General features: G+C 33.7%; 1 protein-coding gene across 1 annotated transcript in view; it reads left to right on the forward strand.

Annotated features, from left to right (window-relative positions):
- The first annotated feature begins 4161 nt into the window (after nt 1–4161).
- Nucleotides 4162–21296, forward strand: part of LOC111709366 (bcl-2-related ovarian killer protein-like) — a 31676-nt gene continuing 14541 nt past the window's right edge. Inside the window, exons 1-2 of the mRNA XM_023483013.1 lie at nt 4162–4303; nt 14720–14805. Of these exons, the coding sequence (XP_023338781.1) occupies nt 4162–4303; nt 14720–14805 (228 nt within the window). The remainder of the gene's footprint in view (nt 4304–14719; nt 14806–21296) is intronic.

Genomic DNA, 21296 nt, shown 5'->3' on the forward strand with positions numbered 1-21296 from the left:
CGCTCAAAAACTTACCACAAAAAATTGCCATGCAGTAAAAATATAATTCTTTAAAAGACAATAATTTTTATATTCTGCCACAGTGGTTTGAATATATAATGTTCACGAAACCTCTTCAAGACTCATACCAATGTGATACGTAGAAATTATTGTTTTATTTTCACATATTCTTATTGAGAACAGATGAATAAAAAAATTTAGTTTCTACTATCAAATTGTAGTGAATATCTCGTATGCCAGGCCATAGATCGAGTATCGATTAAACTAGAAATGATAAAATGAATAGTATTATAATCAATTGTATTAATCATGTATGATTAATTTGAGGTTCTATAAATCAAAGATTGGAGACTTTGCCACAAACTCAAATTTTCTAATTCCCCGATCTTCGCAACCTGATGATGTTAACTTTGGATATTTCAAACTTAGACTATTTGATCTTACATAATTTATAGTACGAAATATCAAATCACTTTATTTCCTAGTAAATATATTAGACACAGTTTGTAAAACTGGACAAATGCGAAAGCTGAACTTCACCTAGAGTTTAACCTATAAACAATGCAGACGGTAGATAGATTTTCAAGAAAGCATAGAAAGTACTGAGTAGTGAGTAGAAAGCATCTTCTTGGATAATAATATACTTGTAAGAATAACCTAATATATCAAATTCAGCTTCAGCCTTTTCATCTTTTTAAATTATTTTTTGAGGCTCAACTCAAAACTTTCATTTCTGTGTTAAAAACATTCTTTTCTTAATCTCTGATAGCCTCCCGCCCTGTTTCTATTTTTACCTCTAATATTCAAAACATGTAGCCACCCCCCCCCCTCTCCCTCTTAATCTACTATGTATGCATAAACCCAATCATATCCAATGACTGGCAGTACGGAACGGCTTGGTAAGAATCAGATTAAGCTGTTTTTGTACTCTGAGTTTAACTCTCTAAACCTAACATACAAACTGTCCGCGGCGTAGAGTTTTTATTTAAAATCGTAGAAAGTGATTTTAACCGGCTTATTGCTGCTGCATTTCACTTCGCGCCGTGCCTAGCTAAACAATCGCGTTTTATTTATCGCGCAAAACTAAACAATCGTGTATTTTTAAAATTTAGAAGGAAAAAATTCAGATTTGACACATTTAAAGGGGATTTGCACATTTTCAATTTTCCTTGAATACACATTCAGTTTATTAAAAGTTTGCATATAATTTTGCATATTTGAATTTGCCGGTTCGAGGGTTTTTCAAAAATTTATATTTTACCATAGTTCGTGCACTTTTTGTTTTTGCAAATTTTTTGCTTTGCTAAATTACTTAATTTTTCAATAAATATTTTAAATATTTGCAACACATATTGCTGATTATTAAACTAGAGCCCAAGGGCTTCTATAAAACTGTATCATATGTTATAGATTTGTATCACAATAAGGAAATTGAGGAGCGGGGGAAGGGGGGTGGAGATCCAGACCCCCCTCCCCCCCCCGTCTATTTTAGGTAAATGAGACGTCAGCCTGAAAAGTCTTTACATAGTACATAGTCTTTTCTAAAGATGAATAAAATATATTGAATATGAATGATATTAGGATTTATCACAGATGTAATGAATATTTTAAAGATGTTCTGAATCTAATATAATCTGTAATGTTAAAGGGATTGTAAGCAAGATTTCAAGTTACCATGGGGAATATCCTTTAATCTTTAGAGTTATTGTCGACGCAGTGAACTTACTTAAATGGTGTTTAATTACCAAATTTTGTTAAAACTAGAAATTCAAGGCGCTTCGCGCCCTTCTTTCTAGCCTTTCTCCTAAATTAATTGTGAACATGTTCTCTTTGTGTACATCGTAAAACAAAACAAAAATAATTTGCGGATTTTCACAAAAAATTTCGCATCAAAATTTTTAAAAATTTAATGACGATCGAATTTTGATGGAGACAAATATTTGAAATTTTGATGATTCATAAACCTTCCCTGGAGTCCCTAGATGTCCCACAAAAAATTTGGGCCCGATCGGTTCAGCCGTTTTGACGTTTATTGGATACAAACAAACAAACAAACAAACAGACAAACAGACAGACAGACAAGCCAAATTTATATATAGATTAAATCTGAACATTTTATGAACTATTGTGTACTTTATCATTCTTACTCAGTTCATCGTGAATTTCATAATGAACATGCTATAAAGTAATCATCGTGCTATAATACTAAATTAGCTGTACATTATAGCACGTACGTGTGTGCTATAAAGTTTTGATTGGTTCCTGGATTTTCTCCAAAGAATTTAGGATATTTCCAAAATAATTTTTTTCCATTGAAATGAAAATAAAATTGAAATCAACTTTATATTTTGACTTCTGCTTTGTTTTAAAACTTATTTGATCTTATAGAAACAGCCATTGAAATAAGACAAATATACAACGTTTCATAAAATTACCTTTAACACTATTATTTTGGGTCGTGGTATAAATTTTCTCTATATCTCGAAGATTCTCGCCTTTTTAGATCACATTTGTCCCTCGCTAAAGCTCGGGACAAAATTAAATCTTGATATAGAGACAGAACATTTCTGTCCAAAAACTTTATAACACTGCGAACCAAAATAACAGTGTTATTAATAGTTATTCTTTATGAAGAAACCGTAAAAAACAACATTTACAAAAAGCGTCTTAAAATTTTGACATCAGTACATTTATATTATAATATAATTAAAGTTAAATTAATAATTTACTATTTGAAGAACCTTTAAACAAAATCCTAACATTGAATCATGAATCTTGAATTGAAATGATATTCTTTTTATTCAATTGCGCAACAAATGTTTTCTTTAAGCTGCTGTAATACAGGCACAGCCACTGAGCTAATCCCTCCTTAAATCTTTGAATAATCCTAATCCTGTAACCTTGCAGATTTAATCCCTCTCTCTCTTGGTTCATGCTGGAGAAGAGAGTAGGGCTGGGCATCTATTCAGTTCTCTTTAGCGAGGTCTGGTGATAAACAGGAAACAATGGAATAGGAAGTTGACATTATAGAAACACTTATTTAAGTGAATTTGATGCTGTTATAAAGCATGAATAGTTTTACTAGACACTTATTTAACTCTAATTAAATTGGTCTGTTTACAAATCACAATAGCTGTGTCTCATACTCATTTTTTTAAAATTATAACTTGATGCTAAAAGTCGTCTTCCCATTTCAGAGTTTTCAAGTTATCACTGTATATCTTTCAAGATTGAAGAGGCTCTGAAAAAATCTGGAAATATTCAAACATTTAAAAAATGACAGCTTTTTAAAATTCTACATACTTTGACAGAAAACATACGGGAAAATGATAATAAACAAAGGAAGAACTTTGAACCAGTTCCAATGGGACCAATACAACTGTCGATTCGGAGAATGAAATTAAAATCAGTCTGTGTATTAAATGTTTTACTATTACCTTGAAAATCAAATTATTGAGTGAAATTGGTCTGTGTAACTGTACACCGCAAATTTTCCATGTGTTCATGATAATTTGACGATTTTAAATAAAAACTATAGAATCTAACAGTCGTCTTCCTATTCCTCAATTTTATGGGTCTAACTGTAATGGATACAAAATTTTAATTTCGTTTGGAAAACACTCTCTATAACTTCTTCATAAGGCCAGAAAATAAAAATAAAACTGATCCAAAACCATCCCCAGTCTTAGCAGAGAGTCTTGGATCTAGCTCAGGGTCTAATAAATAATACAAGATAAACCTGAATCAGATTTTATTCCCTGATTTCTAGGATCAGATAAACTAACATATACAAGCCAAACCATTCATACACTAACATCAGTGTTTATCATAAGCTGAAAGATTTTTATTCATCAAAAAGACTCCATGAGCTGTACTATGCGATATATACATAATTTTAAAAAATGTATTTGAACAAAAAATCCACCCACCCACTTTTCACTTTATTGAATGTATTGACTATTCAACATAATGAATGTATTGTACCCCCCTCCCTATTCACCATAATGAATGTATTGTACCCACCCCATTTATTTCACTTTACTGAATGCATTGTGCCCACCATCCTATTCACCATAATGAATATATTCTACCTCCCTCCCTATTCACCATAATGAATGTACCTCCCTCCCACCCTTCTATTTACCAGCTCCAGATGTATTCATGACAGATAAATGGTTTCATGTCAGAATTGAGGAGTGGGTGGTTTTAGATCCTGTAGATACTCACAGACAGACAGATAAAGAGACAGAGACAGACATATACATATACAGACAGACAGATACTCACGGACAGACAGATACAGGTACAGACATATATATACAGACAGAGGGGAGGGGATAGATAGATAAATGTAAAGATGAAGGGATAGATAGATAGATCACTGTAAATATGAGGGGATTATAGATAGTTAGATAAATGTAAAGATGAAGGGATAGATAGATAGATAAATGTAAATATGAGGGGATAGATAGATAGATAGATAAATGGGGGGATAGATAGATAGATAGATAAATGTAAAGATGAAGGGATAGATAGATAGATAAATGTAAAGATGGGGGGATAGATAGACAGATAAATGTAAATATGAGGGGATAGATATATAGATAAATGTAAAGATGAAGGGATAGATAGAGAGATGGTAGTAAAGATGAAGAGATAGATAGATAGATAGATAGATAGATAGATAGATTAATTTAAAGATAATTATCAATGTACGTTGCACAAACACTAAAATCAAATAAACTTCAGAGTTTAATTACTTGTCAATAAACACAGGTCTAGAAATGATGCAAGTTCACAGTAGACAATTGCGATGAAAAAGAATTAAAAAATGAACCCTTTTATACTTCATGGTCTGAGCCAGGGCCGTAACAGGGGGGGGGGGGGCAACGGGACAAGTGCCCTCAAACTTAAGGTGAAATAAGTGCGATCTTTACTATATAAGAGGCGTTTGCCTCCCACTTTTAACAGTGCCCCCCCCCCCAAACAGTTTAGGGTTTGGTCAGGGTTTCCTAGGACATGCTGATGTGTTATACAAGGCAGCAGGATATTCAGAAGCTGTCCTTAGATGCTTTAGAAACTGGTCTAAAGTGTATCCAAACTGAATATCGTATGTTTTTTATTAAAAATATTAAGTAGATGTAACACCGCCGAGCGATTTTAAGAACTCATATCACCCCTGAATTACAACAATAAAACTTTACCAAAATATATTACATACCCGGCCAATCTAATCTATTTTAAGATATAAGTTTATTTCCGGTTTATTGCTTTTACTAAATCTTTCAAAATCCAAAATGAACCGTGAACTGCCGCCATAGTATTTTTAGCTAGCTATTGTTACTTTAGAGCTCGTAGATTGAGAGAATTCATATTTTCTGCCTTGTGTCTTTAAAGCAACGAGATTATAGTGTATAGAGTGATGATGTACGCTAATCCTCTACTAATTGTATAGGGTATAAACTATACCGAGAGCGTACTGCATATGTGTTTATTATAAGTTTATTCTGGCATAACCTATAGTATATCAATTTTAGTAAACAAATGTAAGTGTACAATACTGAGCACACAGGTAGGAAACTATCATCCCCCCTGATTTAAAGTCTCAAAAATGGAGCAAAAAAATCTTTAAATCAGAAAATATCTGTCCCTGGGTCGGAATTTATCGACTTCCTTCCTCCAGTTTTTTTGCCACTGTAATCTCCTGTTCATTTTAAGTACTGGGCCGAATTTGTAGCAGCAAGACCAAGCTGTACAGTACACATACAGACAACAAAAGGCAAAAGTGGACTGTACAGTACACCAAATGAATCTGCCCTTTTTAGGAAGATTCTAGTAGGGGTTAGATGTAAATTATGGTTTGAGTATTCAGGCTGAATGTAAAATAAAGAAAAAGTAAACAAGAAATATATATTTAAACCTCGTCATATACAAGGTTTTAATGCAAGGAAAGTTAATTGCAGTTGCGTATACCCGGCGCACATATTGAAACCAGTTCTCTCTGGGCGGAATTTGTAAACAAAAGCATAAGCATCTGTGTTCGTTTAGTATCCGAGGAGGTTAAAAGCATTAAATTTTGATAACTTTGTTAATTCACATAATAGTTTTCTATGACCAGAATGTTTCATTGATTTTTTTGTGTGAAAGATGGATCCCATGTCAGGCTTCGACATCCGTCTTGTGTTTACATTACCTCCCAGAGATAGTACACTGCAGTACAAGAAATGCGTACACCTTTGAAATAACTTTCCTTGCATTATAACCTTGGTCATATATAAATGTTTGCCCATGAGTTGTAGATCTTGTGTGAATGAACTCCGGGTATATATTTGTCTTCAAGGATCTGATTTCACGAATATTTTAGTAATTCCACACAAACCTGTATTCAGAATTTAAATATATCTATATCTCCTTAAGATAAGTCTAGAACATGTTCTATTGTTTATTAAGATTGGTTATTGCTGGACACTGTGTTTCATGTTGGACATTCTTCAGCAGCATGATTGCGGATTATATATATATAAAGTTGTAATCTCTGTTTGTCTGTCTGTTTGCTTGTCCTATCATAACTCATGTTGACCAGTTTGCCTTAAATTTAGATGAGGGAACTCTTGAGATCGATGGGAATGTTCTTAGCTTGGTTTTTAGATTCTTAGTTGAGTGGATCGACATTTATCGGGAAAAATAGTTAAAATCGTAATTTACGACAAAGCGCGGGTAATCAGTGGGACTAACTATGACCCCCCTGTGAAACGCTGGGTTCCCAAGCAAGTATATGTATAAAGTAGTAATCTCTGTTTGTTTGTTTGTATGTCGGATCATAATTCATGTACCCTTTGACCGATTTTCCTCAAATTTTGATTATGGAACTCGGGAGAATCACGGGAATGTTCTTAGCTTGGTTTCAAAGATTTAAGTTGAGTAGGTTGGCTTTTATAGATAAAGTTTGGTTTCCAGGCTAAGCTGGGTTCCCAAGCTTGTATATACATATATAATCACAGATACTCAGAAAGATGTATTTTATCAGAAAAAAGAAACGTCAACGTAATTTTATCGATGAATGGAGATATCTTTGTTTTTATAATTTAAAATTGAGGGCCGGAAAACCAGAGCTAGTACTTCAGCATGTAGTTGTACACTCTTGAACTTTCAAGGACTCAAGTTTTAGCAAGAAAAAAGGGATATCTCTGTCATTCTATATCTGACAAAAAGGTTTACTGTAGGGTACAGTTCAGAGTTGGAAATGCCACTTTACAAATCAGGCGTCACTTGAAATTACGTCTTTTCTCTATGGATAATGGAACCCTAAAGTTTGAGCCAAAATGACCATTTCATTCTAGGATTTGAATCTAAAATGTGATAATTTTCAAATCTGATTTATAGAGACAGGTAAGGAAATTGACATAATCCTTCTCTTTTCTAGATAAAAAAGGACATACACTTCCTCATTACTAGTTAGTAGAGTTTCAAGGTACCGCTTTAGATTAAGGGCAAATATCTTTTTAAATGGAGGGTTACTTAAATATTTCGTGGACAGCCCCTTTAATTTCATTTTTGCCTAGTGCGTAACATTTCTATAAGGTCTGAACAAATTATAAGGTTGTGAGATCAGCCTGATGAGGAGGTATAATTATGCGTATATTTAATCTGACCACCATGATTAGTTGGATTCAGATAATCGACTTAGCTCTGCACTCTGCATTCATTTCTTTTTGTAGATTTATTTTTAGCGTTGTACTCTGTATTAAATTCTTTCTTTATATTACTCTGTAGATTCATTTCAAACGCTGTACTCTGTATTCTATTCTTCGTTTATATTATCTGCAGATTTATTTATTCATTTAAAACTCTGTACTCTGTATTCCATTCTTCGTTTATATTACTCTGCAGATTAATTTCAAGCTCTGCACTCTGTATTCTATTCTTCCTTTATATTACTCTGCAGATTAATTTCAAGCTCTGCACTTTGTATTCTATTCTTCCTTTTTATTACACTGCAGATTCATTTCAAGCTAAGCATTCTGTATTCTATTCTTCGTTTATATTACACTGCAGAATTATTTCAAGCTCTGCACTCTGTATTCTATTCTTGCTTCATATTACTCTGCAGATTCATTTCAAGCTCTGCATTCTGTATTCTATTCTTCGTTTATATTACACTGCAGATTCATTTCAAGCTCTGCACTCTGTATTCTATTCTTCCTTTATATTACGCTGCAGATTTATTTCAAGCTCTGCATTCTGTATTCTATTCTTCGTTTATATTACTCTGCAGATTCATTTCAAGCTCTGCATTCTGTATTCTATTCTTCCTTTATATTACACTGCAGATTTATTTCAAGCTCTGCACTCTGTATTCAATTCTTCGTTTATATTACTCTGCAGATTCATTTCAAGCTCTGCATTCTGTATTAAATTCTTTCTTTTAGTTACTCTGCAGATTAATTTCAAGCTCTGAATTCTGTATTCAATTCTTCGTTTATATTACGCTGCAGATTCATTTCAAGCTCTGCTTTCTGTATTCTATTCTTCGTTTATATTACGCTGCAGATTCATTTCAAGCTCTGCATTCTGTATTCTATTCTTCGTTTATATTACTCTGCAGATTTATTTCAAGCTCTACATTCTGTATTATATTCTTCGTTTATATTACACTGCAGATTAATTTCAAGCTCTGCACTCTTTATTCTATTCTTCCTTTATATTACTCTGCAGAATTTTTTAATCTCAAATAGATTTGTTTGATTTCATTTCATTTATATTTGACTCTCAGACTCCTAGTCTTATGTTTACTTACTACCCCTGAATTCTAACTAATATTAAAAAGTATTTNTGTGGAATCTCCATTACGAGATTAAGTGTATTCTAGACATACAGTATTGTGGAATCTCCATTACGAGATTAAGTGTATTCTAGACATACAGTATTGTGGAATCTCCAGTACGAGATTAAGTGTATTCTAGACATACAGTATTGTGGAATCTCCATTACGAGATTAAGTGTATTCTAGACATACAGTATTGTGGAATCTCCAGTACGAGATTAAGTGTATTCTAGACATACAGTATTGTGGAATCTCCATTACGAGATTAAGTGTATCTGGTGGATACAGTATTGTGGAATCTCCAGTAAAAGATTATATGTATCTTAGAGATACAGTATTGCGGAATCTCCAGTTCCAGATTAAGTGTATCTTAGGTATCTTATAGATACAGTATTGCGGAATCTCCAATGCGAGATTAAGTGTATCTTAAAAATACAGTTTTACAGAATCTCCAGTTCCAAATTAAGTGTATCTTAGAGATACAATATTGCGGAATCTCCAGTTCCAGATTAAGTGTATCTTAGAGATACAGTATTGCGGAATCTCCAGTTCAAGATTAAGTGTATCTTAGAGATACAGTATTGAGGAATCTCCATTATGAGATTAAGTGTATCTTAGAGATACAGTATTGCGGAATCTCCATTACGAGATTAAGTGTATCTTGTGGATACAGTATTGTGGAATCTCCAGTACGAGATTAAGTGTATCTGGTGGATAAAGTATTGAGGAATGTTGAGTTCTAGACCAAGTTGAATCTGGTAAGACAGAGCCCTGAGGATATTGAAGGTTGTACCTGGATTGGTACGGATCTAAAACTGCTTTTTAAAATTCAGTGATGGTGATGGACCAAACCTCTGTAGAGTAAAAAAGTAGATGTTAGTTCCACATTTATTGAAAATATATTTCGGTCTGGGTTGACCCTCGTCAGTTCTAACGATATAATAACCATCAAAATCGATAAAAAAAAAAATAAAAAAATGTAAAAATCACAAGAATGTAAACAAACAAAACGATTATTCAAAATAAAAATTTGGGCTGTCAAATGGACATAAGGGAAAAGAACTCAGATTATGAGATGGAAAAAAGATAATTTGCAAATATTCACTTTAAAAAAAATGTTTTTAGACAATTATTATTCCTTGAGATTGTTTCTTCACAAAGATTAAAAACAAACTGTGTAGATGTGTGAATATTGAGTTGGGGTGGGGGTCGATCTAATTAACGAACTTTTCCGTGAGTCGGGGGAGGGGGGGAACGGCTTGTTTAAGGAGGGGGTATTTAAAACCTTTTAAAGAATTGGACATAAAAAACTCTTTTTTAAAAAACATACTGAATTACAGTTAACAATTAAATAAAACTATTTTTTTCTGTTCATTCCTCTGAATTCAGTCATAAAATCTCTGATGTATTTAGATTCTCGTACTTCAAGTAAACTGCTTATTGGAGTAGGGCATTCAATATATGTATCAGATTTATAAATGAAGGGTCAATTCAAATTATATATTTTCTACAGTCTCTTAAAGGGAGTGACCGGCTATGTAAGGCAGTTGAACTGAGTATGCAGTCTTGTGGAAAACTTCTTTAGAATTCATTTAAGACATATTAAACTTTTTAAAGTAGCAGTTTTGAACGTTAATTTTGCGCTCAAACTCAGGATTTACAGATCTTTAAAAAGTTTAATATGTCTCAAATGAATCCGAAAGAAGTTTTCCACAAGACTGCATATTCAATTCAACTACCTTACATAGCCGGTCACTCCCTTTAAATCTTCACAATTTTTAATCACTGTCACAAAACAATTTAAAAAAACACTTATTTCAAACAAAAAATGACATTAAAACATTTTTGGATTTATTCAAAGATTAAGATATTTCTAAATGCTTGCCAATTTTACCAAGATTTATTGCAACATAAATTATATCTTACTTGAGGTTTACATTTCAACGATTAGCTAATTATTATTTGCAAGGCCTGGTAACCAATTATAGCAAGATTGGTTACACGCTGATACTCTAGTATAATTACATCTTACAATGATGTTTAGCAGGAATAACAAGCAAGGAGATAAATTCTATAATTAATACTTGAGATTAGAAAACTACGTGTACAATGAGTGTTTAAAGCCAAAAATGTTATTGCATTCAAGGAACCTACAGGGTGTCCCACGAAATATGACAGTTGTTTAATAGTGTTGAATGTCTTCTGCCATATAATTATTTTAATTATTCTCTTAGATATCAAACAACTTAAAAAGTTGTCAACGGAAACGTTTTACTAAGGTCTATCATTTTTTCTTATTTATTGCATTTTTTTAAGAACAATTTTGGGTTTTAAGCTCTGGTTTGAATTTGTTCCGTCATTATAATATACAATTGATTTAAATTCTCATTTCTATAAATTCCCATAATATTACATTTATGTGTTTTGGATCTATATTTATGTTGCCAGGGTTCCGGGGAGCTTTGCGTCCCTTTCTTTAATAACAATTCTAGATCTTTTATTTTCGTTTTAGCTGGGAGTACTTCAGCTGGGAGTACTTCAGCTGGGAGTACTTCAGTTGGGAGTACTTCAGCTGGGAGTACTTCAGTTGGGGAACTCTAACACTTTTGCTGGCTTTTTATAAGGCAGAAAACGAGCAAACTGTACTTTGCAAATCCCAACTGTGCTTGCCAGCATTTTTTATAGATAATTTCGCGGAATATTCTGTTTTTAGTCGCTATCTTTTTATTATTTCCAAAAGAATTGAGTCTTTGTCACAAACTCTGATTTTTAAATCCCTATATCTTAACAACCCAATGTTGTAGACCTTAGATATTTCAAACTATGACTTCTGTTATATCAAACAATCAAAGTTTGAAATGTGTTGTAGACCTTAGATATTTCAAACTATGACTTCTGTTATATCAAACAATCAAAGTTTGAAATGTCAAAGGTTTAGATAATTTGGTTGTAGACAAATAGGTATTAGAAAATTGGGATTTGTTGCAAAGACTCAATTCCTTTAGTATGAAATTTGAAGTAACATTTTTTCAACATTTATTTTAAATAAAAAGAGCAGTTAATTTATATTTTAGCTGTTGTATTTTCTTGTACCAGCTGATCATAGGTTTGTTTTCCGCTCCTCTATTGCAGATCTAAGCTACAAATGCATTTTGACACAAATTCCTGATTTTGAAATTTTCTTTTTTCTTCTATATTTTATTTTAATATCTGGGCGTCATAAATATCAAATTAAATACTATGGAAAATTACTGTTTTGGTTTGATGCAGTGTAATAACATTTAATTTAAAAAAAATTGCCCATTTTAACTTTTGACAAATCAAGGTTCCTATCAAGTTAAATTGTTCAAGGCAAAATTTAGTAGTTATCAAGGCAAAGTGTATCAAGGCAAAATGTTACCCAGGCAAAGTGTAACAAGGCAAAATGTTACTTGGCCCTATTTGGGCCATATCATGTCCCACACAAAATATTGAATTAAGAATAAAAGTTGAGCCGGTTTGAAGTTTATTGAATTCAAATTTTAAACAAACCAGAAAACAGGACAAATATATATATACTAGAAATTCAAGGCGCTTCGCGCCCTTCTTTCTAGCCACCCCCCCATATCCATAAATACAAATGCCAAGATACGTCAATCCATTTTTAAAGGGACTGTCCAGGTGATTTCAAGTATTCCTCCAATAAAAACGATAAATACGCTCTCAAGGAAAAATGTAATAGTATTTCTCCAATTACTCCTTTTAAACTTGAGCTTAAAAAAGTGCGTTGAAGTTAACCATAAGAGTGTAATTGGCTTGGCGAGGTAATACTAAAGCCCAATCCATTGCGACAGTTCAAAGTCCAGGCTGTCGAAAAATTTGATGAATAACTTTTATAGATGTCTAGATATCAGTGTCCAATGAAAGGAATATTATGTCTAGATATCAGTGTCCAATGAAAGGAATATTATGTCTAGATATCAATGTCCAATGAAAGGAATATTACATCTAGATATCAGTGTCCAATGAAAGAAATATTCCGTCTAGATATCAGTGTCCAATGAAAGGAATATTCCGTCTAGATATCAGTGTCTAATAAAAGGAATATAACGACTAAATATCAGTGTCCAATGAAAGGAATATTATGTCTAGATATCAGTGTCCAATGAAAGGAATATTACGTCTAGATATCAGTGTCCAATGAAAGGAATATAACGTCTAGATATCAGTGTCCAATGAAAAGAATATTACGTCTAGATATCAGTGTCCAATGAAAGAAATATTCAGTCTAGATATCAGTGTCCAATGAAAGAAATATTACGCTAGATATCAGTGTCCAATGAAATGAATATTCCGTCTATATATCAGTGTCCAATGAAAGAAATATTACGTTTAGATATCAGTGTCCAATGAAAGGAATATTACGTCTAAATATCAGTGTCCAATGAAAGAAATATTCCGTCTAGATATCAGTGTCCAATGAAAGAAATATTACGTCTAGATATCAGTGTCCAATGAAAGAAATATTACATCTAGATATCAGTGTCCAATGAAAGGAATATTCAGTCTAGATATCAGTGTCCAATGAAAGAAATATTACGTCTAGATATCAGTGTCCAATGAAATGAATATTCCGTCTATATATCAGTGTCCAATGATAAAATATTACGTCTAGATATCAGTGTCCAATGATAAAATATTCCACCAGATTTATGAATTGATTATTAAACTCTGTATATGGACTGGAGTGTGACTTGAAGTTTTGTCAACAGTATCTTTCTAAATTATTAGTATAATGAACTTTTTGTTATTATTTTTATGAGGTGTTCCGAATATGTTCCTGTACGTACTACAGTGTACAATGTACACCACATGTACGTGTACAACACATCCAAAAAACACCCTGTCCGACAATTACCCTGTCCCATAAAAAAGATATCCCTGGACACCCTTTCCCATGAGCGCCTTGTACCATAAACATCCTGTCTCAGGACACCTTGTCCAGTACACCCTGTCTCAGGACACCTTGTCCAGTACACCCTGTCTCAGGACACCTTGTCCAGTACACCCTGTCTCAGGACACCCTGTCCAGTACACCCTGTCTAAGGACACCCTGTCCAGTACACCCTGTCTCAGGACACCCTCTTCCAGGACACCCTGTCTCAAGACACCCTGTCCAGTGCACCCTGTCTAAGGACACCTTGTCCAGTACACCCTGTCTCAGGACACCCTCTCCCAGGACACCCTCTACCAGGACACCCTGTCTCAAGACACCTTGTCCAGTACACCCTGTCTCTGGACACCTTGTCCAGAACACCCTGTCTCAGGACACCCTGTCTCAAGACACCATATCTCAGGACACCTTGTCCAATACACCCTGTCTCAGGATATCCTGTTCAGTACACCCTGTCTCAGGACACCTTGTCCAGTACACCCTGTCTCAGAACACCCTGTCCAGTACACCCTGTCTCAGGACACCTTGTTCAATACACCCTGTCTCAGGACACCCTGTCCAATACACTCTGTCTCAGGACACCCTCTCCCATGGACACCCCATCTCAAGACACCCTGTCCCAAAAACACACTAACCCTGTCCCAGGACACCCTGCGCACGCTCTACGCACCTCACATTGATCTCCCACTGTGGTGTTCAACTTAACAGACATTTTGGATTCGTCTATTCAGTATTCATCCATTATTTATACAGGGTGCCCCACATCATAGCTTTAATGGCTCAAAATTGTGAATTTTGGGACTAATCAGAAAGAAGAATGAATAATTTTTTTAAATTGTATAACTGGCCAATATATGTTAATATTTGCTTTCAGAAATACAAGGGTTTTCGTGTTAAAGCTTGGAGGTAATACAATGTGATATAGAACGTTCGGTAATATTTATGTAATTCTTAATTTCTAGTAACTCAGCTTCCCCCAACCAAGAACTCCAGCATATACCTCTTCAAGTCAGCGTTCTTGCATAATCTGACTCTCCAGTGGGGGACGGCGTGTAAAACAACCCCCTGGCTATAATAAGCCCCCCCCGCTCCCCTCGTCTGAAGAAACAATAACACGTTTTAAATATGATTGTATACCTATTACATATCTCCAATGATTTTAAATACTTGAGACAAATATTTATATTTGATTTTTTATGAATTTCATTTTACATTTATTGGGGGTGCCATATGAAATAGATCATACTTGATCAGACAAAGCTTTTTAGGTTACTTGAAGTTACGCTTACAGTCCCTTTAAATATGATATGATATGATGAAGTGAGAGCTAGGTTTGCTCTTTAGCCTTGAATAATATTTGGCAAAGAAAGAAACAAGTTTAAGCTTCGGGAAAAGACGGATAATATATCGTACAGTCGTCTTTGTAGTCTCATCCTTTGTTGTTAACCCTGTACTTTCATAAACATTAAACCTTTCTTTGTTGCAGAGTTTCAACCATAAGATTTGCTCGCTAATAAGTTTGTATTGTATCAGTATAAGAAAGTATGTTGTAAACCTTGAAGTTTATGTTTACTAAAACTTAAATTACTATTCACACTGTACAAGGAACACTCACCACTCAACCAATAATAGTAAAGAATAATCTTTATCCTTTATAGTCATAGAGTGGTGAGCACTTTATCTGTATCCTGATGGAAAAGAATATCAAGATGAAAACCTTGTACAGTTAACTGACAATCTATAACTTTATAGTTTGTCTTTTTTATGATTAGTACATATGATAACATGGGATGTCACACGAAAAAAAATTTTAATCAGTTAGCTTATAATCTAATTTTAGATCTATAGATGTTTTTTTCCATGACGTGTAGATTTTATGACGTGTCGTGTTCTGACTGTATAGTGCACACCAGTTTGAATATTTATAGAAATTTTACAGTATTTTAAGTTTGGACAAGTTTTATTGGCCAATACCGGGCATATAGCGAATTAAACCATATAATAGATGTTTCAGGCTCTAAAATGTAAGCTCCAGGGTTTCCCACAGAGAACGAGACTTCAGAGACGACTGTGCGGAATTTACACTGCCTGTTTCTTTACATTCTTGATTCCCTGCAACTGTAAACTGGTTTCTTTCTTTGTAAAATCATTAAATAAGCCATAATTAAAGATAATATTCAAAGCAGGAGACCCTTAAACCCTTAAATTGTCATAATTTAAGAGTTTTATGTCGTCTTTACAAGCTGATCCTTCGTGGGTAACCCTGTATATAGAACAAAGTTACAGAGCGAGTTGAAAGTTATGTGAGTTAGAAAATCCATGCAAAAGCAAAAAATACAGAAGGATGGACTTCGTTGTATAGTTAGTTTTACGTGCTGTGGCCTTAACTTATACATCATGTAAACTTGTACCCGTATGCAGTTAATAAATAAAACATATGTTTAAATTTTTATTAGCTATCGTCGTTTCAATTATCATCTAAACTAAGAATACAAACTACAAAGGAATTTAGACTTTTCCAAAACTCAAATTTTATAACCATTATAAATATCTGTGCAACCTGATGGTGTAAAACCTTGATATTTCCAATTTTTATTAATTGATCTAATAGGATTCAAAGTTAGGAATATTTAAGATCAACGACATTGGGTTGCGAGGATATTGGGAATTGAAAATAAGAGTTTGTGGCAAAAACTCAACTTCTTTTAACCCGCCAACCTTTATAAGCCACTCTATTCATACAGTATACACTATGCAGTATACACTACAGTATACACTATACAGTATACAATACACAGTATACACTATACAGTATACACTATACAGTATACACTACAGTATACACTATACAGTATACACTACAGTATACACTATACAGTAAACACTAAACAGAATGTATTATACATTATATAGTATACACTACAGTATACACTATACAGTATACACTGTACAGTATACACTATACAGTATACACTTACAGTATACACTACAGAATACACTATACAGTATACAGTATTCACTACAGTATAAACTACAGTATACACTAGAGTATACAGTATACGTATACAATATAGAGTAGATACATTATACAGTATACAATAGAGTATATTCAGTATAAAGTATACACTTTAGTATACAGGATATACAGTAGACAGAATAATACACACTTCTTCCTTTCATCTGTTGTCAAAGCATAAATAGTGTCCTATTAACCAGTAATATTCTCAAGGTAAGTATGTATAGAGTATATATACCCTATTCAATACTAGTTCAACACTTCATTTACTATCAAACTTCATGCATAGCTTGTCATTCCAGCTCATACATTCTCCTTTATTCATTCCCCTTTATATTGATTCCCCATTATTCATTCCCCTTTATATTCATTCCCCTTTATTCATTCCTCTTTATATTCATTCCCCTTTATTCATTCCCCTATATATTAATTCCCCTTTATATTCATTCCCCTTTATTCATTCCCCTTTATATTCATTCCCCTTTATTCATTCCCCTTTATATTCATTCCCCTTTATTCATTCCCCTTTATATTCATTCCCATTTATATTCATTCCCCTTTATATTCATTCCCCTTTATATTCATACACTTTTATATTCATTCCCCGGATTCATTCTTCTTTATATTCATTTCCCTTTATATTCATTCTTATTTATATGCATTCCCCTTATATTCATTCCCCTTTATATTCATTCTTATTTATATGCATTCCCCTTTATATTCAATATCCTTTTATATTCATACTTGTTTACTCAATCCTGTCTACCATAGATTATGAGTTTATTTCAACTACTTTAACTCTTCATATCCCCGTACACCCCTTCATCCCCTCTCCCCACTCCTCTAATCCCCCTTCTCCACGTTTATATCACCACGCCCAATCACACCAAGCGCTAGGACTGACCACATAAACCCCCCTCCCCCCACACTTATATATTTCTTTACTGGCAGGTTTTTATGTTAATGAGTCTACATGCTTCTATATCAAAGTCATGTTCAGTAGTTGCCTGTTAAACCTATCTCTTGCTAATCTACACATTGCAATACCATTCATTTCATTTTAAAGAACTGTACACGTCATTTCAACAGAATATTAATCGCATCATATTCGATTCACAACGGTGCCCGTGAAAACTTTATCTGATCAAGAATGAATGAGATTTTTTAAAACGACTTGCGGATTTACATTACAGAGACAATGTAGGAAATTATACGAATTCAACACGTATTAAGAAAAGTCAAGATATCTATCTCATTGTTACCATTGCAAGGGATTAAGACCACAAATTATAATCGGACATGCGACTGCTAAAATAAAGAGTTCCTTGAAAATACTTTTTTATTTTATTTTTGGATAAATATTGGTAAAATTGGCAGTACGTTATATTGTTTGTTTGCTCCACTGACTGTAAAGAAATTTTATTATTTTATTTGGAAATAAGTTTTATCATAAATTTGTCATTTGACGAATGCAATGACAATAGATATTTCAACACCCGAATCGATTTTATCATTTTGTTCTAGATTTTTGGAATATAATTTAATCTTGACTTTATAATATACGTTGGTTGTCTGGGTGTTTGTTTGTCTGTGTGTATCCAATACACGGCTGAACCGATCGGGCCCAAATTTTGTATCGGACCTCACATGAAGGTTTATGAATAATCAAAATGTCAAGAATGAGCCTAAAACAAACTTTGATTTTCATTAAATTTTGAAAATCCACTTTTTATGAAATCTGCGAACTTTTTGTTATTGTTTCACAATTGAAATAGAAGATGGCGACTAGTTTGTTAAATAATGATAAAATAATTTCAACTTATTAATCAAATGTAACAATGAAGTTGTTTTCACTTTTCTGTTCCAATTGGTAAAAAGAATATTTTTAGAAAAAATTTGTTTAGTCCAGCAAATAAACAAAATATGCAAAACATATATTTTTATGAGATTATTTGATTTCACTGAGTCATGTTTTTATACAAAATTGTATTTTATTAAAGCTGATTGTTTAACCTTGGTTTACAGTAAACAATACTGGAGCAATATCATTTTTCATATAAATCCTGGAAGAAATGTCGGCGCGGAAGCAACAAAAAAACAGTTAATTTCCTAGTTCAGGATCCTTCGACTCTCAGCGCGGAAAATGGATCAGTGTCTGTCCAGCTCTCGCGCGGTGAGAATCCCTGCTCTGCGCTTCCGCGCGCCTGTCAAGAACTATCTATCTCGTGCACGTATCAATGAAGCATATAAGCACTAAGCAGACAGAACAATCCTAATATTTCAACCCAGCTGTGTAGCGGGTATCAACCAAATACCACCCATAGAGCCCACCGTCAAGATTTATTAAAAATCCGCCAAAATATTTAAAAAATACGCAAAGCATGAAGGTCGGAGGGAAGGCTGATTGATTGATAGTGCCCGAGGGTGGAATCTGTATATAGCCGCAGTTTCCTGCAGAGGGGTAAAGAATAAAATCACAGAGCAAGGTTAAAGTGTGGTTTTCAGGACTCCATCATCTAATGCACTTCATCACACACTCATCAGTTAATCAAGGGATCTCTCTTCAGCTTATCTCAGTGAACTCAACCGGATCATTTGATCTTGATTGATCAAATCAATTTTTCGGATAAAGTTCGTCAAGATTAACCAACACGAGTTAAATTTCGGAGTTTTCAGTGATTCATGATTTATGAAATAAAAAATCAAGTGATCTCTCAGATTATCAAGTGATTTTCCTTCCTATCATTGTAAGATCAATTTCACAAAATTGATTAGCCCTAGTCAGCTGTGATCATTCTCCCAACAGGCCTTCATGATTTAGGAAATAAGTTTATTTCAAATTACTATTTTATTTCATCGATCCAGGATTAGGAATCATTTTTAACAAATCATCAAACCATTGAGAAGAAATAAATGTGTCTGTGAGCGAGTGATTTAAAGGGTAGGACGTGGACGTCACACGACGATTTATCTTTCTATGGTTTAAAATCATTTGTCATTGCTCATTCAATAATTCACACCTCACAGCAAGCTCAGGTTATACTAGTGAGTAGGGTAGGGGTAGAGAACAGCTAGCTCATGGTATACTAGTGAGTAGGGGAGGGGTAGATAACAGCTAGCTCATGGTATACTAGTGAGTAGGGGAGGGGTAGGGAACAGCTAGCTCAGAGCTGAAAACTTTAGAATCGGATGTCCTTAATCCCGATTAGTTAATTAATCTGGAGATTAATAACAAGAGGAGAACAAGCATTATTTAATCTTGAGATTAAGAAAAAGAGTCGATCAAGCATTAATCCCGATATCCACCATTCAAAAGTTCCCAGCTCAGGTTTTACTTGTGAGTAGGGGAGCGGTAGGGAACAGGGTATACTTGTGAGTAGGGTAAGGGTAGGGAACAGCTAGCTCAGGGTATACTAGTGAGTAGGGGAGGGGCCGGGTTCAGCTAGCTCCGAATATACTAGTGAGTACAGGAGGGTTAGGGATTAGGGGGAGTTTGAACTGCATGAATAAGACTCAAAGATACATTCCTGTTCAATTGTAATGGATGTAAGACTTCTACTATTAAATAATAAGAATATTGTAGAAGTAATTTCCAATAATCCCTCATAAATAGAGTGACATGCCCAATTCACATCGATGAATGAGTTATCCATGTTTTTCTCTTTGTGAATTTATTTAAACAATTGTGACTTCTCTCTAGTCTCTAATGAGTGCTTACTGGTTCATGCTACAGTAACTATGTTAGATTTTAACACTTTTCAAGCTGGTAAAACAACGATATCTTCCAAATGATTGATCAGGATAAGATTTAGATATGACTGTCAGCTAAGAAGTTTGATTAGAAATTGAAAGAATATTGAAATATATTATTTGGGACTAGAGGATATTGTAGATTAGTTGGGACTGGGTTATATTGAAATATATTATTTGGGACTAGAGGATATTGAAATATATTAGCTGGGACTGGAGGATATTGAAATATATTAGCTGGGACTGGGGGATATTGAAATATATTAGCTGGGACTGCAGGATATTGAAATATATTAGTTGGGACTGGAGAATATTGAAATATATTAGTTGGGACTGGAGAATATTGAAATATATTAGTTGGGACTGGATGATATTGAAATATATTAGTTGGGACTGAAGGATATTGTAGTAGAATAGATGGGACGGTATGATATTAAAATATATTAGCTGGGACTGGAGGATATTGAACTGGAGGATATTTAAATATGTTAGTTGGGACTGGAGGATATTGAAATATATTAGTTGGGACTGGAGGATATTGAAATATATTAGTTGGGACTGGATGATATTGAAATATATTGGGTGGGACTGGAGAATGTTGTAGTATATTAGTTGGGACTGGATGCTATTGAAATATATTAGTTGGGACTGGAGAATATTGAAATATATTAGTTGGGACTGGAGGATATTGAAATATATTAGTTGGGACTGGAGGATATTGAAATATATTAGTTGGGACTGGAGGATATTGAAATATATTAGTTGGGACTGGA

Source organism: Eurytemora carolleeae, unplaced genomic scaffold, assembly GCF_000591075.1.
Source record: "Eurytemora carolleeae unplaced genomic scaffold, Eaff_2.0 scaffold954, whole genome shotgun sequence".
In the NCBI taxonomy this organism is placed as follows: Eukaryota; Metazoa; Arthropoda; class Copepoda; order Calanoida; family Temoridae; genus Eurytemora; species Eurytemora carolleeae.